We start from the raw sequence: 18,888 nt of genomic DNA, 5'->3' as shown, positions 1-18,888 counted from the left end.
TTCTGTTATTTTCTTTTCTTTCTAATAGAGAAAGGCATTTTCAGAGGGAATCATCAACCAGCTGCATAAACACGAACTAACCTTACACACACACACTGAGACGTGGACACGCACACACACAGATTAGGCAGGCAGCTCTGTATACACTGGTGTTTAGGTGTGCACACACTAGCATCTAGCTCCACACTTCTGCCCTCCCCCTACTACCAACTCCAAAAGGGATTTGTTTTGCTCTAAAAAAACCCAAACAATTTGGATTGCAAAGTTAAATTAGTGAATGCCAGATTTAAGATCACCCATGCAACATTAATCCGCCCCTTATGCAAACACATTACGATACAATCTTTAATTACATGTTTTTTGTTTCCATGGGTCTCCCACTTTTTCCAGCACACAGGATGGATGTTTCTCACTTAATGAATGCTATTCAAATTTTCTCCTCTCTTTATCATCCAGTGTGTGGTGCATGTACTATTTACTGCAGAGCATCCAGATCTTGCATTGAATACAGAATGATTAATTTCCTCATGGGGTTTTCTATAGTGATGTTCTCATTGTAGTGTTTGAGGGTTGTTTGTTTGGGGTTTTTTAACAAACATCAATGAATTTATCTCCACAGCTCTCTGCTGAGGAACAAAGATAAAAGCCAATATTTTCAAACATGCCAGTGTATTTTGGGCGCTCAATTAAAGAAGCTTAGAACCAAAACTTTCAGAGTGCTTAGCACTTTCCTTCTTCAAAGAACAGCTCCCAGTGACCTTGGCTCTAGACACAGTGACCAGTATTTCCACAAATTAGACTGAACTGGACACACAGAAAATGGGGACCACACGGATAGTAGTTAGGAAGAATATCATTACTTGAGTCACCTCTCTTCATAATAGCAACTTTCACAAAGAGTGAAATAAAATCCAATTTTCAATTCAATTGCCTTAACCCTGTGACCATTTTTCCTACCTGTATTCATCTGTTGGGCTTACTACATAGTCTTCAAACTCTTTACCAAACAGCCCTCCTGTCAGGATTCCAGAGTTCTAGTTCATCCATCATCTACTATGGATGGAAACAGAGTCTGTGTAGAAAGCAGGATCAGATCATGTATCTTATTTCATGAACACAAGACACAAGTGAATGGCAATCCATGGACAATTTTTATTCTGGTGTTTTCTTAGAGTCTTGATTTAGTGTCCCAAAGCTGTGACAAACAGGAGAAGCCTGCATGAGCTGAGACAGAATTAATCAGGGGTTCAGCAGCTGAATGGAGTGGAGCATCAAAAAAACAGGTTTGTTTTGGGAAGAAGGAAAATGAATTGCTGGGCAGAAAGCGGGAAGACATGTAGGTGAGCAGTCCTATATCATCTTCAGTACAGCTGAGGGAATGGCCAGCACTAAATGGCCTCACACAGAGGTGGGTGAAAGGCAGTACCCAACTAAAAAAAAACCCCACAGAATAATGCTGTTTTTTTCCAAAGCTTTCCACCACTAAAATTGCTTCCTGCTGTGAAAACTTACTCTTTGTTATTTAGCTGTCAACTGTCAAAGCCACATCACTGTTAACAACCGAAGGCTACGCTGCAGACACAGCTAACTATGCATGATAACTACTGCTTCTCATCAGGGCATCTCCAAGAATATCTTTGAGCTCAGGTAAAACAAGGATGAACTCTTTTAATGTAAATGATAACCTTTACCCCAAGCTGCCCAGTGCAGACATCATGCTGGGAAAATGTCAGCCCAAGCAGTTCAATTTTAGTAAAGCTATAAGCTACTGCACACATTAAGTCAACTGAAGACGTTATCCCTGCACCCCTGCACCACTTCCACAGTCTGGGTTTTCATGGGCACCCTGGTAAGCTCCAGAATAACTTGGAAGCTATTGCTCTACCTTTAAAGGTGTTGCCACGAGTTTTAGCTTTCCAGTCAGGTGGTAGGCTCTAAATGTAGATCATGGTACATTTAACATGTACCGTGCACACAGCTGAGCACTAAAGTGACTCAGGAAAGCCAGCCTTGTCCATTTGTCTTTTGAATCTGGAGTAAACACTGGAGTGCTTCCAATGCCAGAGGAGCATCACAAAAAGATTTAAGAAAATACCTAAGTTGTAAATGTGTAAGTGTTGAGAAGACAGAGTTCTGCTGGGCTAAGAGACAACTCAACCAAAGCACACAGGCAAGCTTCAGCCCTCAGGCCTCTTTCAAATTCATCTCCCTACAACAGAAAACACATCTTAGTCCTTGATTTCACAAGTAGAGATTCAGCTTCAATCTGGTGCGCTTTGTGAACACAGCAGCCCCTCTGTTATGCATCCTGCTTATTGTCTTGCCAACTTGGTAGTCAACATCTTCATATTCTACAGCTTCTGCTTCTCTTAGTTGGACTAGGTTTTGCGCACTAACTCTCTCCCACAGACCTGCCTCCCCAGATGCCTTGCTGAAAGGACTTCTGTTTCATACAAGCCCCTCTGTGCTTCCCCCAGTTCACCTTATGGATACATCAAGCTCAGCCTCCTACCCTAGATCCTGCTGCATGAAAAGCCCATCACCTGCTGCAGTGATGAAGGTGACATTGCTCTGATTGCAGGAGCTGTATAGCAAGGTTACTTGCTGCCTGAAGCCAGCTACAGAAGGAAGATGGGTCTCCGACATCACCATGATTGGGCTCAGCTGAAAGCAGGAGATATTACTTGTCATTAAAATTCATGGATCTTGCCACTTTTATAGAAATAGCAAGAGGAATCCAGGATGGCAGAGATGAGATATTAGGGCCAAAGAGTACTGACTCAGAGCAAAAACTCAGACTTCTAGCTGACGATAATAAGCATATTTGGTAAGAAGTGACTTTTATTCTTAAAATTACACCTACACATTGATCTTCAATATATTAAAGCCTGAATAATTCTGATTCTGCTGTAGTGCACCAGTATTCAGTTCATATGGACAGTCTAATATGAAGGTGCATCTGAAGGACTGTGAGTTTGCTTGATGTAGCAAGTCACGCTGCACATCCTTCCCTAAGCTTCTGACAGATTTCAGAAGCCATTGTTCAGTCCCAGAGAGATTTCTGGACATGGGTTTTATCAGCAGTGTTTTGTGAACTAATCCACTGAAAGACAGAGCCACAGTCTTTGTACACTGATGCCACAGTCTTTGTACATTGATAACTGTCTTTGGTAATGAGTGAATCACATCTGTGATTGGCTCTCAGCTGCCAATTCAATTTGTTGCTTCTTGTAGTCGCAAAAGAACAAGAGTTAGTTAAAAAATCAGAATTCACAGATCATAAGAAATCATCACAGAAGACATTGGGAAAAAAACCCCAACAAACCAGCAAGCAAAACCAAAAATAGCACCTGCTTAGAAAATCTATATTCTCTAAAAGCACTACTCAATTTTGGAACATGACTCAGAAGTAAGACCTCAATCTTCATGCATTTCGTTTGGCTGTGAAATCCTAGCAGAGTAGATTCATTTAAAAACAACAAAGAAAATAATGTGTATAAATCTTTACATATATATTGTGTCTCTGTAAAAGCAGCTGACTGACATCTAGGATGATAAACTCTCTATTTAGACATAAGTATGCGGCTATCCTCAACAGTGCATTTACTTCTCATTTATTATCACCAAGAGTATTTGCATGAAAATAAAGTATTTAGTTCTTCAGAGGTCATCTATTTGCACAGTTCATTTCCACCTGAAATAGAAAACACTGTGATATTGCAATTGGTTGCTGAGGAATTGATTACATCACAAAGAGAAGATTAGAGTTCCAGGTGGGAAACACACAGCAGGAAGAGACTAATGCCTAAGCAAGACCTAGTTTCCATGCAATTGCCATTGGTTTGTTAGTCTTAACAAAGAATGAAGGAAAGAGGAGGAAAGAATATCTATACATTTCAGCGGAATTGCTACCAGTGCTCATTTTCTAAGAGATGGCAGCAGCTCCTTAAGGACTATTCTGCTTCTGTCAACACAGAGTTGAAATCACAACAGCAGTTAGTTTCACATGCCATCGTAATTTTTCATTCAAAACTGCAATCCAATATATTATACAGCTAAATCCAACAAACAAACCAAAAGCATTTACAGAAACCTACAGCTTGATGTCTCTCTTCTAGAGCACATTTCAGGAGCTGGGTATCTCCGAGTGCCTTAGAGCAACAGTGGAGATGCTTACAGTGCAGTGAATGGATGCAAACTGTGTAGGTACAAAGTGTTTGAGGGAAACGGCTGTTTAGACTGCCCAGCGAGGACAGTGAGCCACTTTCTTCCCCACACATCTGACTTAGGGTCAGAGTAATCTCCGCAGTCCTGTCTTCATAAGGTTCTATGATTGGAAACTTTCATGCTGGCAGAAGGAACTGTGGTTGTGAAGACCTCATGGAAAGCTCAGTTCTGCAGGCAAGCCCCTTGTTGCCGTATTTTTTTCAATCCTCTTCAGAGCAGAACTGACCCATTACTAGGGCAGACTGGGTCCATTCCAGCCAGGCTGGACACACTTGGCCTTTCAACTCAGTACTAGTTAGCTGCTTATCTGCTTAACTGATGGAAGAACAACACTCCAAGACTTCTTCGGCACTTCCAGTAATCCTAGTTTAATAACATCTCAATAGGAGGACATTTCTAAGATCATAGCAGCAAATTTAGCCCTGCTTTGAATACTGTTAGTACTAAATACAACAAGGCCATTCACAGAGCAGGATTGAGCCTCAACCACTTAGCAAGTTGAAAGGGGCAGACAACAAAAGGTCTTAACACCTCCAGAGAGTAGTTTGTGCAGACTACCCACCACAACAGGGGAAAATGAGTAGTCTAATTGCTTTTGACAATTACTTGGGGTATTCAGTCATCTACCACATAGTCATTACTGCTCCTACTCTGAAGTTGTTCCAATAAAAACTGCTGTGCCAAGAAAGACATACATTTATTTACCTGCTGTAAAGGCCTCTACTAAGTACTCACCAAACAAGAGACAATGGGGAGTACTAAGCTTTAATGACTGTGCTCTGATTGCCGAACAGGTATGTTAAAGAGACTGGCCTGCAGGAAGCTAATTCTCTTGATTGCTTTCAGAGAAATGGACTAAGGAACATTTCCCAAGGACAAAAATGGGTGGAAAGGGGAAGAAAAAAAAAAAAAAAAGAAGAGTTTTCGGACTCAAAGCCATAAAGTCTGAAGAAGGAACTTTTCATCAGGAAAAAGGGAACAGATATCCAGAGAGCATGTGTAGGATCAGGGTTTGTTCAGACTGGGTAACATTGGCTGAATGAAAAAAACCTCTGCAGCTCAAAGACAAGCTGCAAGAAGAAAGATCCTGAAAACTCTCCAAAACCTTGCTGCCAGACAGAATACTCATGCAGGCTGAAGAAACTGAGGTTAGGAAATGCATGCAAGATTGATTATGTTTCTCTAGGCAAGCAATTCTGAAGGAAAGAGCAATGCTGGTCGCAAGTGCTGTACAAGGTCGCTGCATGTACCCTTGGGATACCCTGACATAATAAACAACAGCTTTAAGTCACGCACTGGGACTGCAATGATGAACTCCAGATTAAAACAAAAAAAAATTATTTGTTTATGTGGTTCTCCTTCCAAAAGACTGTGGAAGAAGGAAAAGCTGATCAATGATGTTTAGGTCTACAAAGAGTGCTACTGAGATGACTGGGTACCTGGGAGTCCAGCCAGATCTGCAAAAAATAAAGCTGACTTGCAAAAAATAGAGGCAGTCAGAGAGTGGGTATCTAGAGTGCTCCCAAAGACCTAACAACATATCCTGTGCTCAGCATTGGTCGAGAAACCCTAAGACAAGAAGGGACATTTTAAGCTCAACATGACTTGGTGGTGTGTGCTCACAGCCCAGAAAGCCAGCCATGTGCTGGAATGCATCAAAAAGAGCATGACCAGCAGGTCAAGAAGGTGATTCTCTTCCTCTACTCCACTCTCTTGAGACCCCACCTGCAGTCCTGCGTTCAGCTCTGGGGCCCCCAATGCAAGACGGACATGGAGCTGCTTGAGTGAGTCCAGAGGAGGCCATGAAGATATTCAGGGGACTGGAGCACCCTCCTATGGAGACAGGCTGAGAAAGATGAGCTTGTTCAGTCCGGAGAAGAGAAGGCTCAGAGGAGACCCTAAAACAGCTTCTAATACCTAAAGGGGGCCTACAAGAAATTTGGAGAGGGACTTTTTACAAGGGCAAGTACTTCTAGGACAAGGACAACTGGGTCGATTTAGATTAGATATTAGGAGGAAGTTCTTCACTGTGAGGGTGGTGAGCCACTGGAAAAGGTTGCCCAGAGAAGCTGTGGCTGCCCCATGCCCGGCAGTGTTCAAGGCCAGGCTGGATGTGGCTTGGAGAAACCTGGTCTAGTGGAAGGTGTTCCTGCCCATGGCAGGGTGTTGGAACTAGATGATCGTTAAGATCCCTTCCAACCCAAATCATTATATGATTTTATGATTCTATGATGTGAACCAGGAAAACACAGAGAGAAATTTCCATTGGAATACACCACTGACGTCAACAGGGATACGCAATACCAAAGTCTGCTGAAACTTACAGGAGGCAATAGCTCACAAACCCAAGAGGTCTAGATCCAATACAGGTTCTTGACAAGTTCAGCATGCAGAAACAGAAATGTGAAGTCAAACAGACTCAACCACTCTCCTTGGATTTTCTGCTTAAGAGATGGATGTCTTCTTGAAAGTATTATTGCTGGAGCATTTTTATTCGCTATTCATTTTTACACTTGGTCAAACAGAGCTAGAGATGGACAGCTCCTCTGACCCTTTTTGAAAACCTTAGTGGATGTCCTTTCAGATGAGCTCTGCAAGGAATGATGGAAGAGAAACTATAAAGAGCTTTTATCAGCAGTAAGCTAGATGTCTCCATTATTTCTTCTCTTTTCAGCTGATTCCATCATTTTCATAATTTTCCTTTTTTTCCCTCCCCCTTGCAATACTTTGTTCCAGCCAAGAAAGATGTGTCTGTTAGTGTTGCCTTTAAAAGTTTTATGTTCATGTTGTTGGTAAAATAGCAAGAATGCTTTACTTCTGCAGCATGTTTTCACGAGAGGAAGCTGAAGCATTTTCTAAGAATCAGTTGTTCTTCACAACCCATATCTGAAGCAGACATTAATATCCCCAGTTTACAGAGGGATGAAATGGCAGATAGGTTAATTAAGTTGCTCAAGGTCATCCAGTGAGTTAGGAATGGAGCTACAAAACCCCAAGATTCAACTACTCTCATTCCCAGTCTCTTGATCTAACCACTGAGAAATATTTCTTCTCTTCAGTCCTAAGTACTTCATTTACACCTATCACTGGTCATTTATTCTGACATATTGTTGAACTACAAATTAGTCAGTCTAAATGACAATGTAAATGTGTGGAGATCTACAGCATCCTCCCCTCACTTGCCTGTTCAGCTTCATGCCAAACAGCTCGTCTTCCATTAAAAATGGACATGCTACAGTTCTTCTGGAGAACTGTCAATATCATATCATCTTGACAGAGAGGAAGAGCACTTGCTCTCTTTCCTCAGGAGGCAAGAAGGCTGACTCAACAGCCTGGCTGACTGGGAAAGCAATAAACTCCACATGCCAACTGGCTTTGAAAAATAATTCCTATTTTTCTCCTGTGCTGCATCTCCCTCCCAAGTGTTTCCAGTGTTACATAGCCGGAGCAGCAGTATATAAGCAGAATTCACTCTGTGACATTGGTTTGAAGAGTTATTTTAAAGTCAAAATAGCCTTCGAATGTCCACCTAGAGTCTATCAATGCCTTAAAACAAGACATGCTCTCCAGAGCAATTTGCATTGCTGGACATCTCCATGGCTTAGCATGAAACGCTGCGCAAAAAAATACAATTGAAGTTCACCAATTAATCATGATCACATAAAAGAAGAACAACAAATGTATTCTAAACACATATGTAGCCAATGTAGTTTTCCCAAATGCTCAGAGGTCTTTCTACTTGACTCAGATAATGATTTCATTCCCTCACGTCAATATTTGTAACAAGAAAATGTTAGAGATTGTCTTACAGCATGATAGTTGTAAGAAACTCACAGAGGCTCAAGTGTTGCACTTTGTCAAGAAGCTACCCTAAGGCTATTCAACATTCACTTATAACTAAAATACATACTCAAGAGGAATTAACCAGATAAGTAATTCCAGATCACTATTGATCAAATAAAGAATTCCAGAACAAATTACTGCCAACTGTTTGTAAAAAGGACTTCCTTGTGCTTTATCATGAGCTCTCTTCCTCTTTTTTGCTACTCTGATGTGCTCCATGCATGTCTCTCCACCCCCTTGATTTTTCCTTCACAACAGTCCCTATGCAGAGAATGCTCATGTTCTCTCCCAGCCCCATGTCAACTCACTCTCATGTTAACTCCTTTCTAAGGTTACACCTTTTTACTCACCTGTTTGCACTGATTTTCCTCTAAATAATTGCTGACAAGTCCAAACGCCTTGCTCTACTTAAAACGAAAAAGCTCAGGAAGGTCTAACAACACATCCACAGAATTCAGCTCACCACAATCCCGCTCCTGCGGTTTGCTTCTGCTGCTTCCTTCTATTCCCTGTTATCAGCATAACAGGTCAGCCTTTAGCATGTCAAATGTAATGAGGACTGTGAAAACCTCAGAGTGGGGTCGTTCATTTTATGTGTTTGAAAGACTCCACACACACTTACTACCCTACATAAATAGTAGTACATTGGTCTGATTAGACAGGTGGCTTTGCATAGCAGTCTAGATACAACCAGCTTCAGGAACTGGAGGTGTAGCTCTCATGCACCCCACCTCCATACTCACCCCACCATTCTGCAATATCATAGAATCATAGAATAGTTAGGGTTAGAAAGGACCTTAAGATCATCTAGTTCCAACCGTCTTGCCATGGGCAGGGACACCTTGCACTAAACTGTATCACCCAAGGCCTCATCCAACCTAGCCTTGAACACTGCCAGGGATGGAGCATTCACAACCTCCCTGGACAACCCATTCCAGTGCCTCACCACCCTAACAGGAAAGAATTTCCTCCTTATATCCAATCTAAAGTTCCCCTGTTTAAGTTTTAACCCATTACCCCTTGTCCTATCACTACAGTCCCTAATGAAGAGTCCCTCCCCAGCATCGCTATAGGCCCCCTTAAGATACTGGAAGGCTGCTATGAGGTCTCCATGCAGCCTTCTCTTCTCCAGGCTGAACAGCCCCAACTTTCTCAGCCTATTTTCATATGGGAGGTGCTCCAGCCCCCTGATCATCCTTGTGGCCCTCCTCTGGACTTGTCCCAACAGTTCCATGTCCTTTTTATATTGAGGACACCCGAACTGCACACAATACTCCAAGTGAGGTCTCATGAGAGCACAGTAAAGGGGCAGGATCACCTCCTTCGACCTGCTGATCACTCCTTTTGATGCAGCCCAGGATACAGTTGGCTTTCTGGGCTGCAAGCACACACTGAAGCCGGCTCATGTTCATTTTCTCATTGACCAGCACCCCCAAGTCCTTCTCCGCAGGGCTGCTCTGAATCTCTTCTCTGCCCAGCCTGTAGCTGTGTCTGGGATTGCTCCAACCCAGGTGTAGGACCTTGCACTTGGCATGGTTAAACTTCATGAGGTTGGCATCAGCCCACCTCACAAGCGTGTCAAGGTCCCTCTGGATGGCATTCCTTCCCTCCAGCGTATCAACCGAACCACACAGCTTGGTGTCATCGGCAAACTTGCTGAGGGCGCACTCAATCCCACTGTCCATGTCAGCGATGAAGATGTTGAACAAGATCTGTCCCAACATCGATCCCTGAGGGACACCACTCATTACTGGTCTCCAGCTGGACATTGAGCCATTGACCACAACTCTTTGTGTGTGGCCATCCAGCCAGTTCCTTATCCACTGAGTGGTCCACCTATCAAATTGGTGCCTCTCCAATTTAGAGATAAGGATGTCGTGTGGGACAGTGTCGAACACTTTACACAAGTCCAGGTAGATGACATCAACTGCTCTACCCCTGTCCATCAGTTCTGTAGCCCCATCACAGAAGGCCACCAAATTGGTCAGGCAGGATTTCCCCTTAGTGAAGCCATGCTGGCTGTCACCAAGCACCTTGTTTTTCATGTGCCTTAGCATGCCTTCCAGGAGAATCTGCTCCAAGATTTTGTCAGGCACAGAGGTGAGACTGACTGGTCTGTAATTCCCTGGGTCATCCATTTTCCCCTTCCTGAAAATGGGGGTTATATTTCCCTTTTTCCAGTCGTCGGGAACTTCACCTGACAAATATGATGGCCAGCGGCTTAGCAACTTCATTCGCCAGCTCCTTCAGGACCCACGGATGGATTTCATCAGGACCCATGGACTTGTGCACGTTCAGATTAGCTTCACAGGGATGAAGTAGTGGAATATAAATGTGGTCCACTCCTGTTAATTTCCCCATGGTGATAACTAAAAAATTCGTCAAAGCAGTACCTTCTGCGACTGGAAGCACATAAATAAAGAGCTTGGACAGCAGTTCAGCTGTCATCCTGAAGATAGCTAGCAACTAAAACAGGAGGGCAGCCACCAGTTTCCTGCTGGTGTTAATTACTCCCAGGGATGCACTCTAGGCAGCCAGGCTGGCCTATCTAACCTGTTCTCACAATGCCCATCATGTCAGGAAAAGTGACTTGGACAGTGTCCTCCATGGATGAAGGACATTCCCCAGTGAGCTTCAACACCCTGGCAGAATCTAGGGATACAGTCAGATGGAGTGCATAAGGCCATTTATGGCTGCATGGATTGCAGAACAGACCATGCTCTGCCTCTGCAAATCTGCAGATGTGTTGTCACTTTGTTGACTGTTGTGACCTTGATATTCTTTCCTGAGTGTCTGTACACTGCCTTACTCCCTAGCACACTCACCCTGGCTGGGTGCTTTGTACCTCATAACCACAGTAACAGTGATATAATAACAAAAATAATGCTCCTGTGAGTGTACATTTTTATTTCATTGTTGTTAATAATATTTGCATGTTATTGCATGAGAAACAACTAACTTTAGAGGGAAAAAAGGCCATAAGAAATTCACTAATTGTTCATATATGTATTTGCTTCCATCATGCCAAAAGAGCCATGCTGGAGCCTACAAAGCCAATAATGCTGGTTTCCAAAGAGAAAATCTTTGTATTATGACTCTTTCCTAGTGATCCAGACCTGTGATGTGTAACTATGAATGAGAAAGTCAGTTTGCTACTGCCCTGATCAGGAAGAGCCATAGTTCTCACCTCAGCCTAACCCACTAAATGTCTCTGACCTGAAGCTCAGGAGAATAACTTCAGACAATCAGACCCCAGGGTGATAAAGTTGCAGAAAACCAGAAACAGAACCAGAACCATGCTACTGGGTCCATTTTTAGGTAAATCAATACTTTGAGGAAAACAAGATGTTTTTCAGTGGTCAAGATTCTAAGTGTGGGCAACCTGCAAGAAGAATTGGATATTTTAATTGATGATGAGAAATGAGGTCAAACTGAGGTAATTACTGAAACAGACAGGATGATTTACCCAATTAGAATATAGAAAATATTTTCCCATAATCCTTTTAAACAAAGAAAATTGGAGATGTAAGAAGGTAACAGTACGTAATAAACCACCACCATTATTTCAGAAATGCAGAGGCAGTAACTTGACCCAGTTAATCCCACTGAGGAAGGGTGGAATGGAGTAGAGATGGCTACGGAGTCAGATTGCTTATTCTTCCAGTACACAAAAAGTATCCTCAGTTTGGAGCTGTATGAGGAAAACACCCTAAATATCCAGCAGCTGTGGCTCTTAGATTTTCTAAAACTTATTTTCTATGAGAGAAGTTATTCCAGTCCATATGGAAAAAATATTTTGGAACTCATAATGTTTAAAATTTTAATCATGGGACAAACCTGCAGTGGTTGCTTAAGAGCCAGTGATCACAGTTTGATTATAATGAGTGAAAAAGGACAATCCCAGCTGGGGAAATATTCTCCTACACACACAGAGTTGCTTCAGAAAGACTATCTCCATCAAGATAAGAGGAATTGTGAGAAAACTATGATTCAAAAATAGAGATAGAAATGTAACTTTGAATTCTTACGATCTTACTCCATAGTCTAAAAGTCATGGTGATTGCTTAATTAACAAAATGGCCAATTTTGGCTGAAGGACAATTTTGGGTCAGCAGCAGGGTGACAGAAACACTAAGAAGTTAAAAGCCTGGCACAGAGCAATGTGGAAAGGCAAAACCATAGGAAAAAAAATGTTCTGGAGTATACAAAAAATTCAGGCTACAGAAAATGCATGAGTGATGAACTACAGATGGTAACATGGGGAGTAGAGTAATGCTGAGGTGTACGACTAGACAGACATAGTAAAATAGAGCAAAACTGGCAAAAGTGGTAAAAACTTTCTTTTGTCCTTAGAAAGATTACGAAAGAGGCACTTTATTATCTAGTTAAAAAAAAAAAAAAAAGTAGCACTTTTTAGTACATTAGTGAGTAACGGAGATGATAAACAAAGCCTACTCGAACAAGTATTAAGTTCAATAAGATGGCAAAGCTCAGTGTAACGCAACGGTGTGCTCTTGCAGCCCACAAAACCAACCTGGGCTGTGCCAACAGGAGTGTGACCAGCAGGTTGAGGGAGGTGATCCTGCCCCTCTACTCTGTTCTCATGAAATACCACCTGCAGTCCTGTGTCCATCTCAGGGGCACCCAGCACAGTAAGTACGTAGACCTGCTGGAGTGAGTTCAGAGAAGGCCACAAAGATGCTCAGAGGGCTGAAGCACCTCTGCTATGGAGACAGCCTGAGAGAGCTGGGCTTGTGGAGCCTGAAGAAGAGAAGGTTCCGGGGAGATCTCAGAGCAGCTTCCAGTACTTAAAGGGGCCAACAAGAAATCTGGAGAGGGACTTCGTTAACAAAGATGTGCAATGACAGGACAAGGGGTAACGGGTTTAAACTGAAAGAGGGGAGATGCAGATTACACCTTAGGAAGTTCTTCCCTGTGAGCACGGTAAGGCACTGGCATAGGATACCCAGAGAAGCTGTGGCTGCTCCATCCCTGGCAGTGTTCAAGGGCAGGTTAGACACAGGGGCTTGGAGCAACCTGGTCTAGTGGAGGTGTCCCCTGCCCATGGCAGTGAGGTGGAACTGGATGAACTCTGAGGTTTTTTCCAACCCAAACCATTCTGTGATTGTGTGATACAGAACATTTTAAAATTAGGCTATCTAGAGAACCTTTGTGTAGCAATCTTTGGAGAACTGGCTAAAGATAACACAGGATGTTAATTTTTATTAAATCTTGGACTGAGAGAAATGACAGATCATCCTTATTTCAAAAAAGGCAAAGAGAAGTGAGGACAGTGCCTAGGCCACTAGGCTGATCCAAAGCAAACATGGAAAAGGTAAGGGAAAATCACGTAAAGACTAGGAAATGTTATTTAATGCCAATCAGCTCTTCTAGAAAGACACCCAGCCTGCCAAACCCAATTCTCATTCTTTGATGACATTACACATTTGGCTTACAACCATAACACCGTAACTCCCGTTCACTCAGGCGCCTGCAGAGCCTGGCGAGCCGGGTTAACGGCCACCCCCAACGACCGCCCCGCCTCACGGAGCCCGACGTCACCCGCCGCGACGCCTCAGCGGGGAGGCCATTGCGCGTGCACCTCGGCGGAGGCCCTCACCGCGGCTCTGCGGACCGGCCGCGTTGTGCAGTCCCGTGCCGTGCTGCCCGCGGGTTAGCGCGGGGGCTGCCGGGGAGGGCGGAGGGTTGTGAAGTGCTGTCTGGGGGCACAAGCGGAGAGATGGGCTCCGCGCTAGATCCTGGGGGGTTCGGCCCAGCCTGCGCCGTGTTCTGGACACTGGGGCTGGCGGGCGGGGATCGCAGGCCTCTTGTCACCCGGGAGCCGCTGCCGGCGGTTACCCTGAAGTGCGGTTGCAGATCGCGGGTGGGTTTCCACGCTTGTCCTCCCGGAGGGGAGCCAGGCCGTGGAGCTGAATGCGGCGGGGTTCGCTGGAGGGCGGTGTGGGACCCTGCCTGGCCTGGTACACCCCCCTGGCCGGGCGGTGTAATGGGGCTGCCTGCGTTTCCCGGTGTGGTCTGGGAAAATCAGAAGTCGTTCTGGAAACGGAGCTTTCTGCGATAAGTGAGAAGGAAGCAGTCTGAGGCAAGCCAGCAAGTTGGGAAGTAAAAACCCAGCCTAGGATGGAAAGGCAAGACTTTGGATAGCAATAGGGAGAGGGAGGCAGGTGAAGAAGCAGCACTGTGTGCATTACCAGTAGGTGATCCTGAAAATATCGTTGCTGTAAATGATGAGAACAGGAATGTGCTGGTATATTCTCACAGAACCAAAGGCTGTCGCAGAAGAGGCTTTGGATAGCTCTGGCACTTAGGAGCTCGTAGCCTTCACCTTTTTTCTCTTTCAAACGTTCTTAGGGTGGCAAGGGTTAAAGGAGTTATCCAGCCTCGGCTTGGGCTGTATATATTCATTTAGCGATTCTGAAGTGAAAAGCAGAACCCTCAGCCCACTGGTTTGCATCATTTAGGAGCTACAGGCAATTTGACTTTAAGGCTGCACTTGGAAGAGATTAAGCAAGCTTTGTCTTGAGTCTGGTGGTACTTTCAGAGTGATGATGTGATGACGAGTTTTGGGGACAATTTGGCATTTTACCTCTGAGTGTAGGAACTGGGACTGGTGGGTCTGAAAGGGATGGTTTAGCAAGACTTACTGATAGTCCTCCCATGGAATAGGTGATCAAGTTGAAGTGCTGCCCTGCGGTCGTTTAAGAGCTTCTGTCTTCTCTCGCTATTCCTGCTGCATTAACTTGAGGTCTAACACTTCGATTTCCATTTTGTTATTCTTCCCATTATTCTCTTTGTCTCAGATTACTTGTATTATTTTCATACTTGGGTTTTGTTTTTTCCTGTTTTATTTCTACTCCTTTGCTAACAGGAGTAAATCAAAAGTAGGCAATTGTACATCCAGTGGGCAGATGTATGTAAGTGGGGTTATGAATACTTCTGATTTGTGGTGTTAAACAACAGGCCCCTTGTGATCATGCTAAAATGGATTTAGCCCTGTTGAGTAGTCTTGTCTGCGCTCTTTTACTTCTTTTTTTTACGCTAATCTTCTGGAATCAGCTGTGCAATAGTGCTTAAAACAAGAATTTTAAACTTTTAGCATGTAGTGTGCTTGGAATAAAGCACATTTGATTTGTCTGGAGACTTAACGTTTATCATTTATTCAAAACGGCACAGTACAGGCAACATACAACTTCAAATACAGGATTAGGGGACTCTTGTCTTCACTGCATCCTGTTCTGCAAAGAAAGAGTAAAGATAGAAGTGAAAAAATGGGGAGAGGTAGGAAAGCTGAGAGAAAAGCCTTCTCTGCACTCCTTTAAGAGGAAGCAGGTGTTTCTGGTGGCCTAATATCAATGGGTTTATACTCAGAGTATTGTTGTTGAGAGGTGTCTTTAAGTTGGAGATGGCTGAAAGAGAATGGGAAGCTGCTGATGGGGGATTTTCTTGGCAAAAGAATAGCATAGGGAAATGATTTCTTTCATCTCTTCAGAAGATTAAATATCAGGAGAGATAGAAAAGAGAATGGAGACAAAGCTGATGGAAGTTACCAAGGGGAGGGAATGGAGATGGGAAAGATCTGTGCTATTCATACAGCAAAACATCATTTATTTCATTTTTATAGTTAATAGGCCATTTTTGCTAAACGGACTGTTAACAATGCTCATGCAATGTTTTAAATAGGGTGACACATTTTCATGAGGAAAAACTTTCAGGTTGCTCCCTCAATATGTTTGAGCTGTCTCTTACCTTGTGCCTGTGTAGAAGTCAGAGGCATCACAGTGGGCACCATGTTTGGCAGAGTACATGCTGAAATTGTTCCTGTGACTGGAGTTTAAAGGTAGCCTTAAACGAGCTGAGTGGGATCTCCTAATAAACCAGCCATGGTGTAGGTACTTTATAGTCCATATTACTGGTTGTGGTGTCCTAGCTAGTCTGGTAGTTGTACCTGAATTAGTGTGGACATTATTTATATGCAGGTTATGTAGTCAGAATTAAGACTGATTTCATGCAAGGAATGTAGACTTCAGACACGTGATCTGTGTATGATGAGTAATTTTGTTTGTCTCAATTCTGGAATAGCCTGCAATACTCAGCCATCTTAAGAGTTAAACATCTTTTCTGTTTCTTTTTGCAGGAAGGTTCTCCTGCCTATGTGTGCCTGTTTCACCTTGGGAGATGTCCAATGTTTCCAGTTACGCCCTTCGAATGGCCCGGCTGAGTGCTCAGATATTTGGAGAAGTTGTCAGGCCTACTGACTCAAAATCTATGAAAGTAGTAAAGTTATTCAGTGAGCAGCCTCTGGCCAAGAGGGAGGAGGTCTATGACTGGTATCCTCCTCATAACACCTATTATGCCCTCATGAAGAAACTCCGTTACTTTGGCCTCTACAGGTAATCTCTGTGCTTACAAGGATGGGAGCAGGACTGGAGATGGGAAAGGGGTGGGAGTGAGTTCTGTTACAGTTTTGTGCCTTTTTTTTTCTTCAAGGAAAAGATAAACCTTAGAAAAAAGTTTAATTCAAAATATGTATGGAAATATGCACCTGATTGTTGCACTGAGGGGAAGGAGAGTTAAATAAGTGACTATTGCCTAGGTAACTTTTACCATAAGTAGAACTGTTGGTGAGAAAGACTGTAGGTGTAGTTATGAGCAACTAGTGATAAGAAATAGTTGTTGTTTTGGCTTTGTGGGGAATAGAGCTTTCTCATAGACAAGAAACGGGTCTGTAGTTCCAAATATAGCACATGAATTTGCTGCAAAGAGGTGGCGTTACCTTAATGCAAAAATTGCACTAAGACAGTCTTGCCATATATTCCTCAATCATTCAACAGCTAATGAGTGAAATTTTAAGAGAAGGGAAGTCAGTTGGGCTGGAGGGTCTTTTTTAGCCTTTAAAATAAGTTAAATGAAACTCAAATGTGTTTTAAATAGCCTTGTTAATTCCAGCTTCATCTAAGCCAGCTGTCTAATTTCTAAATGAATTTCCACAGTCTCAAGTAGGAAAAACTGCACTGCTAAGAAACATCAGCAGGAGTCAAATGCAGTTGACTTCAGTCAGGTAGCCTTAAAGAAATCCCTTAGAAGTGAGGCTGCTTACCTTGTGAAGTCAAAACAGATTAATTCCTATTGCTGGTGTCATAATAGTAACCATCAGGGATTGCGTCCAGGATGCTCTTGATTTAGGTAGGCATGCGAACAGTTTCTAGAGTAGCTGTCTGTTGACACAGAAAACCTCAGGGACATGCTTTTTTTTTCCTCTTTCCTCTCCTAATGTCAAGTTTCTTCTCTAGCTGCTCTGTATACAGAGAGCTTGTAGAGATCTGGTTTGCTGGTCAGAAGTATGTAATGAAGAATTATAGACTAGCAGGGCCTGATGATAACTCTCAAGCCTTTTGTCTCCTTTTTAGAAGAGTTGTGTTGAAAATATCAGCACAGCAGTCTTAGGCTATTAAGATGCAGTTGTGACTTGTGAAAAATATGTTCCCACTGAAAAATACAGGGACAGAGATTAAATAGTTTATTAGAACATTATTGAGGATTCATTATCTCTTCCAGCCCCTTCATCCTCCTTCATGTTTTATTCTCTTATTAAGATTGTATCAGTAGCTGATGCTTTCTTCATAACTCATTCTTGAAGTCACCTGAGAGCAGTGTTATGTATTGTAATTACTGCTCAGCATGCCCATTTTCTTAGAAGCTAATGACCCAAACGTAGTATCTAGCACAGAAACACAATGTGCTATTACTAGACTTCTGAGCTAGATAAAAAGTGGAAAATTCTTTTTCTTGGCTTTTGCTGATTTTATATTTACTGCTCATTTAAAAGGCAGTGGATCAACAAATGCAATGGAAATAATATATGTATGCACACACCATTTGTTACTAAAAAAGGGCAACCTTGTTAGTTGTGAAAGTACCAGAAGACATCTTTTATGTTATTCAGTGTAAAATTACTGCTAGCAGTTAACTTTGAACATATTGCAGTGAGTTTCAGTATGGACTTCACTGTTCAACAAAGCTTTGAGTTTTTGTTTTTCACTACCATACAGTTCAAAGAACCTTTCACATCTGGGCATGTCAAGGAATAAACTTCTTTTGCTTTCCTTCCCCATCTAGGGATGAGCATCAGGACTTTAAGGAGGAGATGAGGCGATTGAAAAAGCTCCGTGGGAAGGAAAAACCAAAGAAGGGAGAAGGAAAGAGAGCTCTCAAGAAAAAATAGTGCCACTTGGATAATATAATGAATTACTCTGTAAATGATGGAGAACAAAGTGCTTGGCGTATGAGCTGTGTGTGGGGCACGAGAAACACACTGTGAATACTGGAGTCCACCTCAGGAGTGCACTTGGGTCTTTGGTTTTACTGGCTTTGAACTTCTGTAGTTTAAATATACTGCATAGGTAAGATGTTGGTTTGTCAGAGCCCTCTCGTACCCAAGTATTAAAAACAACAGTAAAAAAAAAAAAGTGCTCCATGTTTTTCTTGCCAACACCTGTAGCTCCTTCAGTTTTTCTGGATCTGGAAAACTTCCTTTTCATTGTCTGTTTTACTTTCTTGGATTAATATCAGCACTGTTTTGCATGTGGCAACAAAATAAGTAAGGTTTCCTGCTTCTATTTCTTCTCATCATCTTGGTTTTTACAAGGAGTTTCACTTCAGGCTGCCTTAGTGTTCATTGTTTTGGAGTCTTTTTCCAAGTTGCTGGTGGTCTTAGGGGAAAAGCTGCTGCCGGAGCCTTTATACACCATTAAAGACACCACCTGAGAATTAAAACTGCTAGGCCTGGAGTCCATTTCA

At 42.9% G+C, this 18,888-nt stretch overlaps 1 protein-coding gene across 3 annotated transcripts; it reads left to right on the top strand.

The window, feature by feature from the left end:
• Window positions 1-13,810: 13,810 nt before the first annotated feature.
• Window positions 13,811-18,557, top strand: MRPS33 (mitochondrial ribosomal protein S33). Of its 3 annotated transcripts, XM_061371958.1 has the most exons (4): window positions 13,811-13,954; window positions 14,758-14,836; window positions 16,226-16,481; window positions 18,208-18,557. In XM_061371958.1, the coding sequence occupies exons 3-4, from the start codon at window positions 16,267-16,269 to the stop codon at window positions 18,311-18,313; spliced, it is 321 nt and encodes a 106-aa protein (XP_061227942.1). In that variant the 5' UTR covers window positions 13,811-13,954; window positions 14,758-14,836; window positions 16,226-16,266; the 3' UTR covers window positions 18,314-18,557. The 3 variants fall into 3 exon arrangements, with proteins under 3 accessions (XP_061227942.1, XP_061227943.1, XP_061227941.1); XM_061371959.1 differs by lacking the exon at window positions 14,758-14,836; XM_061371957.1 differs by lacking the exon at window positions 13,811-13,954 and having other exon boundaries at window positions 14,684-14,836.
• Window positions 18,558-18,888: the final 331 nt, after the last annotated feature.

Source organism: Neopsephotus bourkii, unplaced genomic scaffold (genome assembly GCF_033783945.1).
Source record: "Neopsephotus bourkii isolate Nb327-2 ecotype Australia unplaced genomic scaffold, CSIRO-AGI_Nbou_v1 NB_1589, whole genome shotgun sequence".
In the NCBI taxonomy this organism is placed as follows: domain Eukaryota; kingdom Metazoa; phylum Chordata; class Aves; order Psittaciformes; family Psittacidae; genus Neopsephotus; species Neopsephotus bourkii.
Note: the sequence above shows the minus strand (reverse complement) of the source record. Positions and strands in the feature narration are given on the sequence as shown.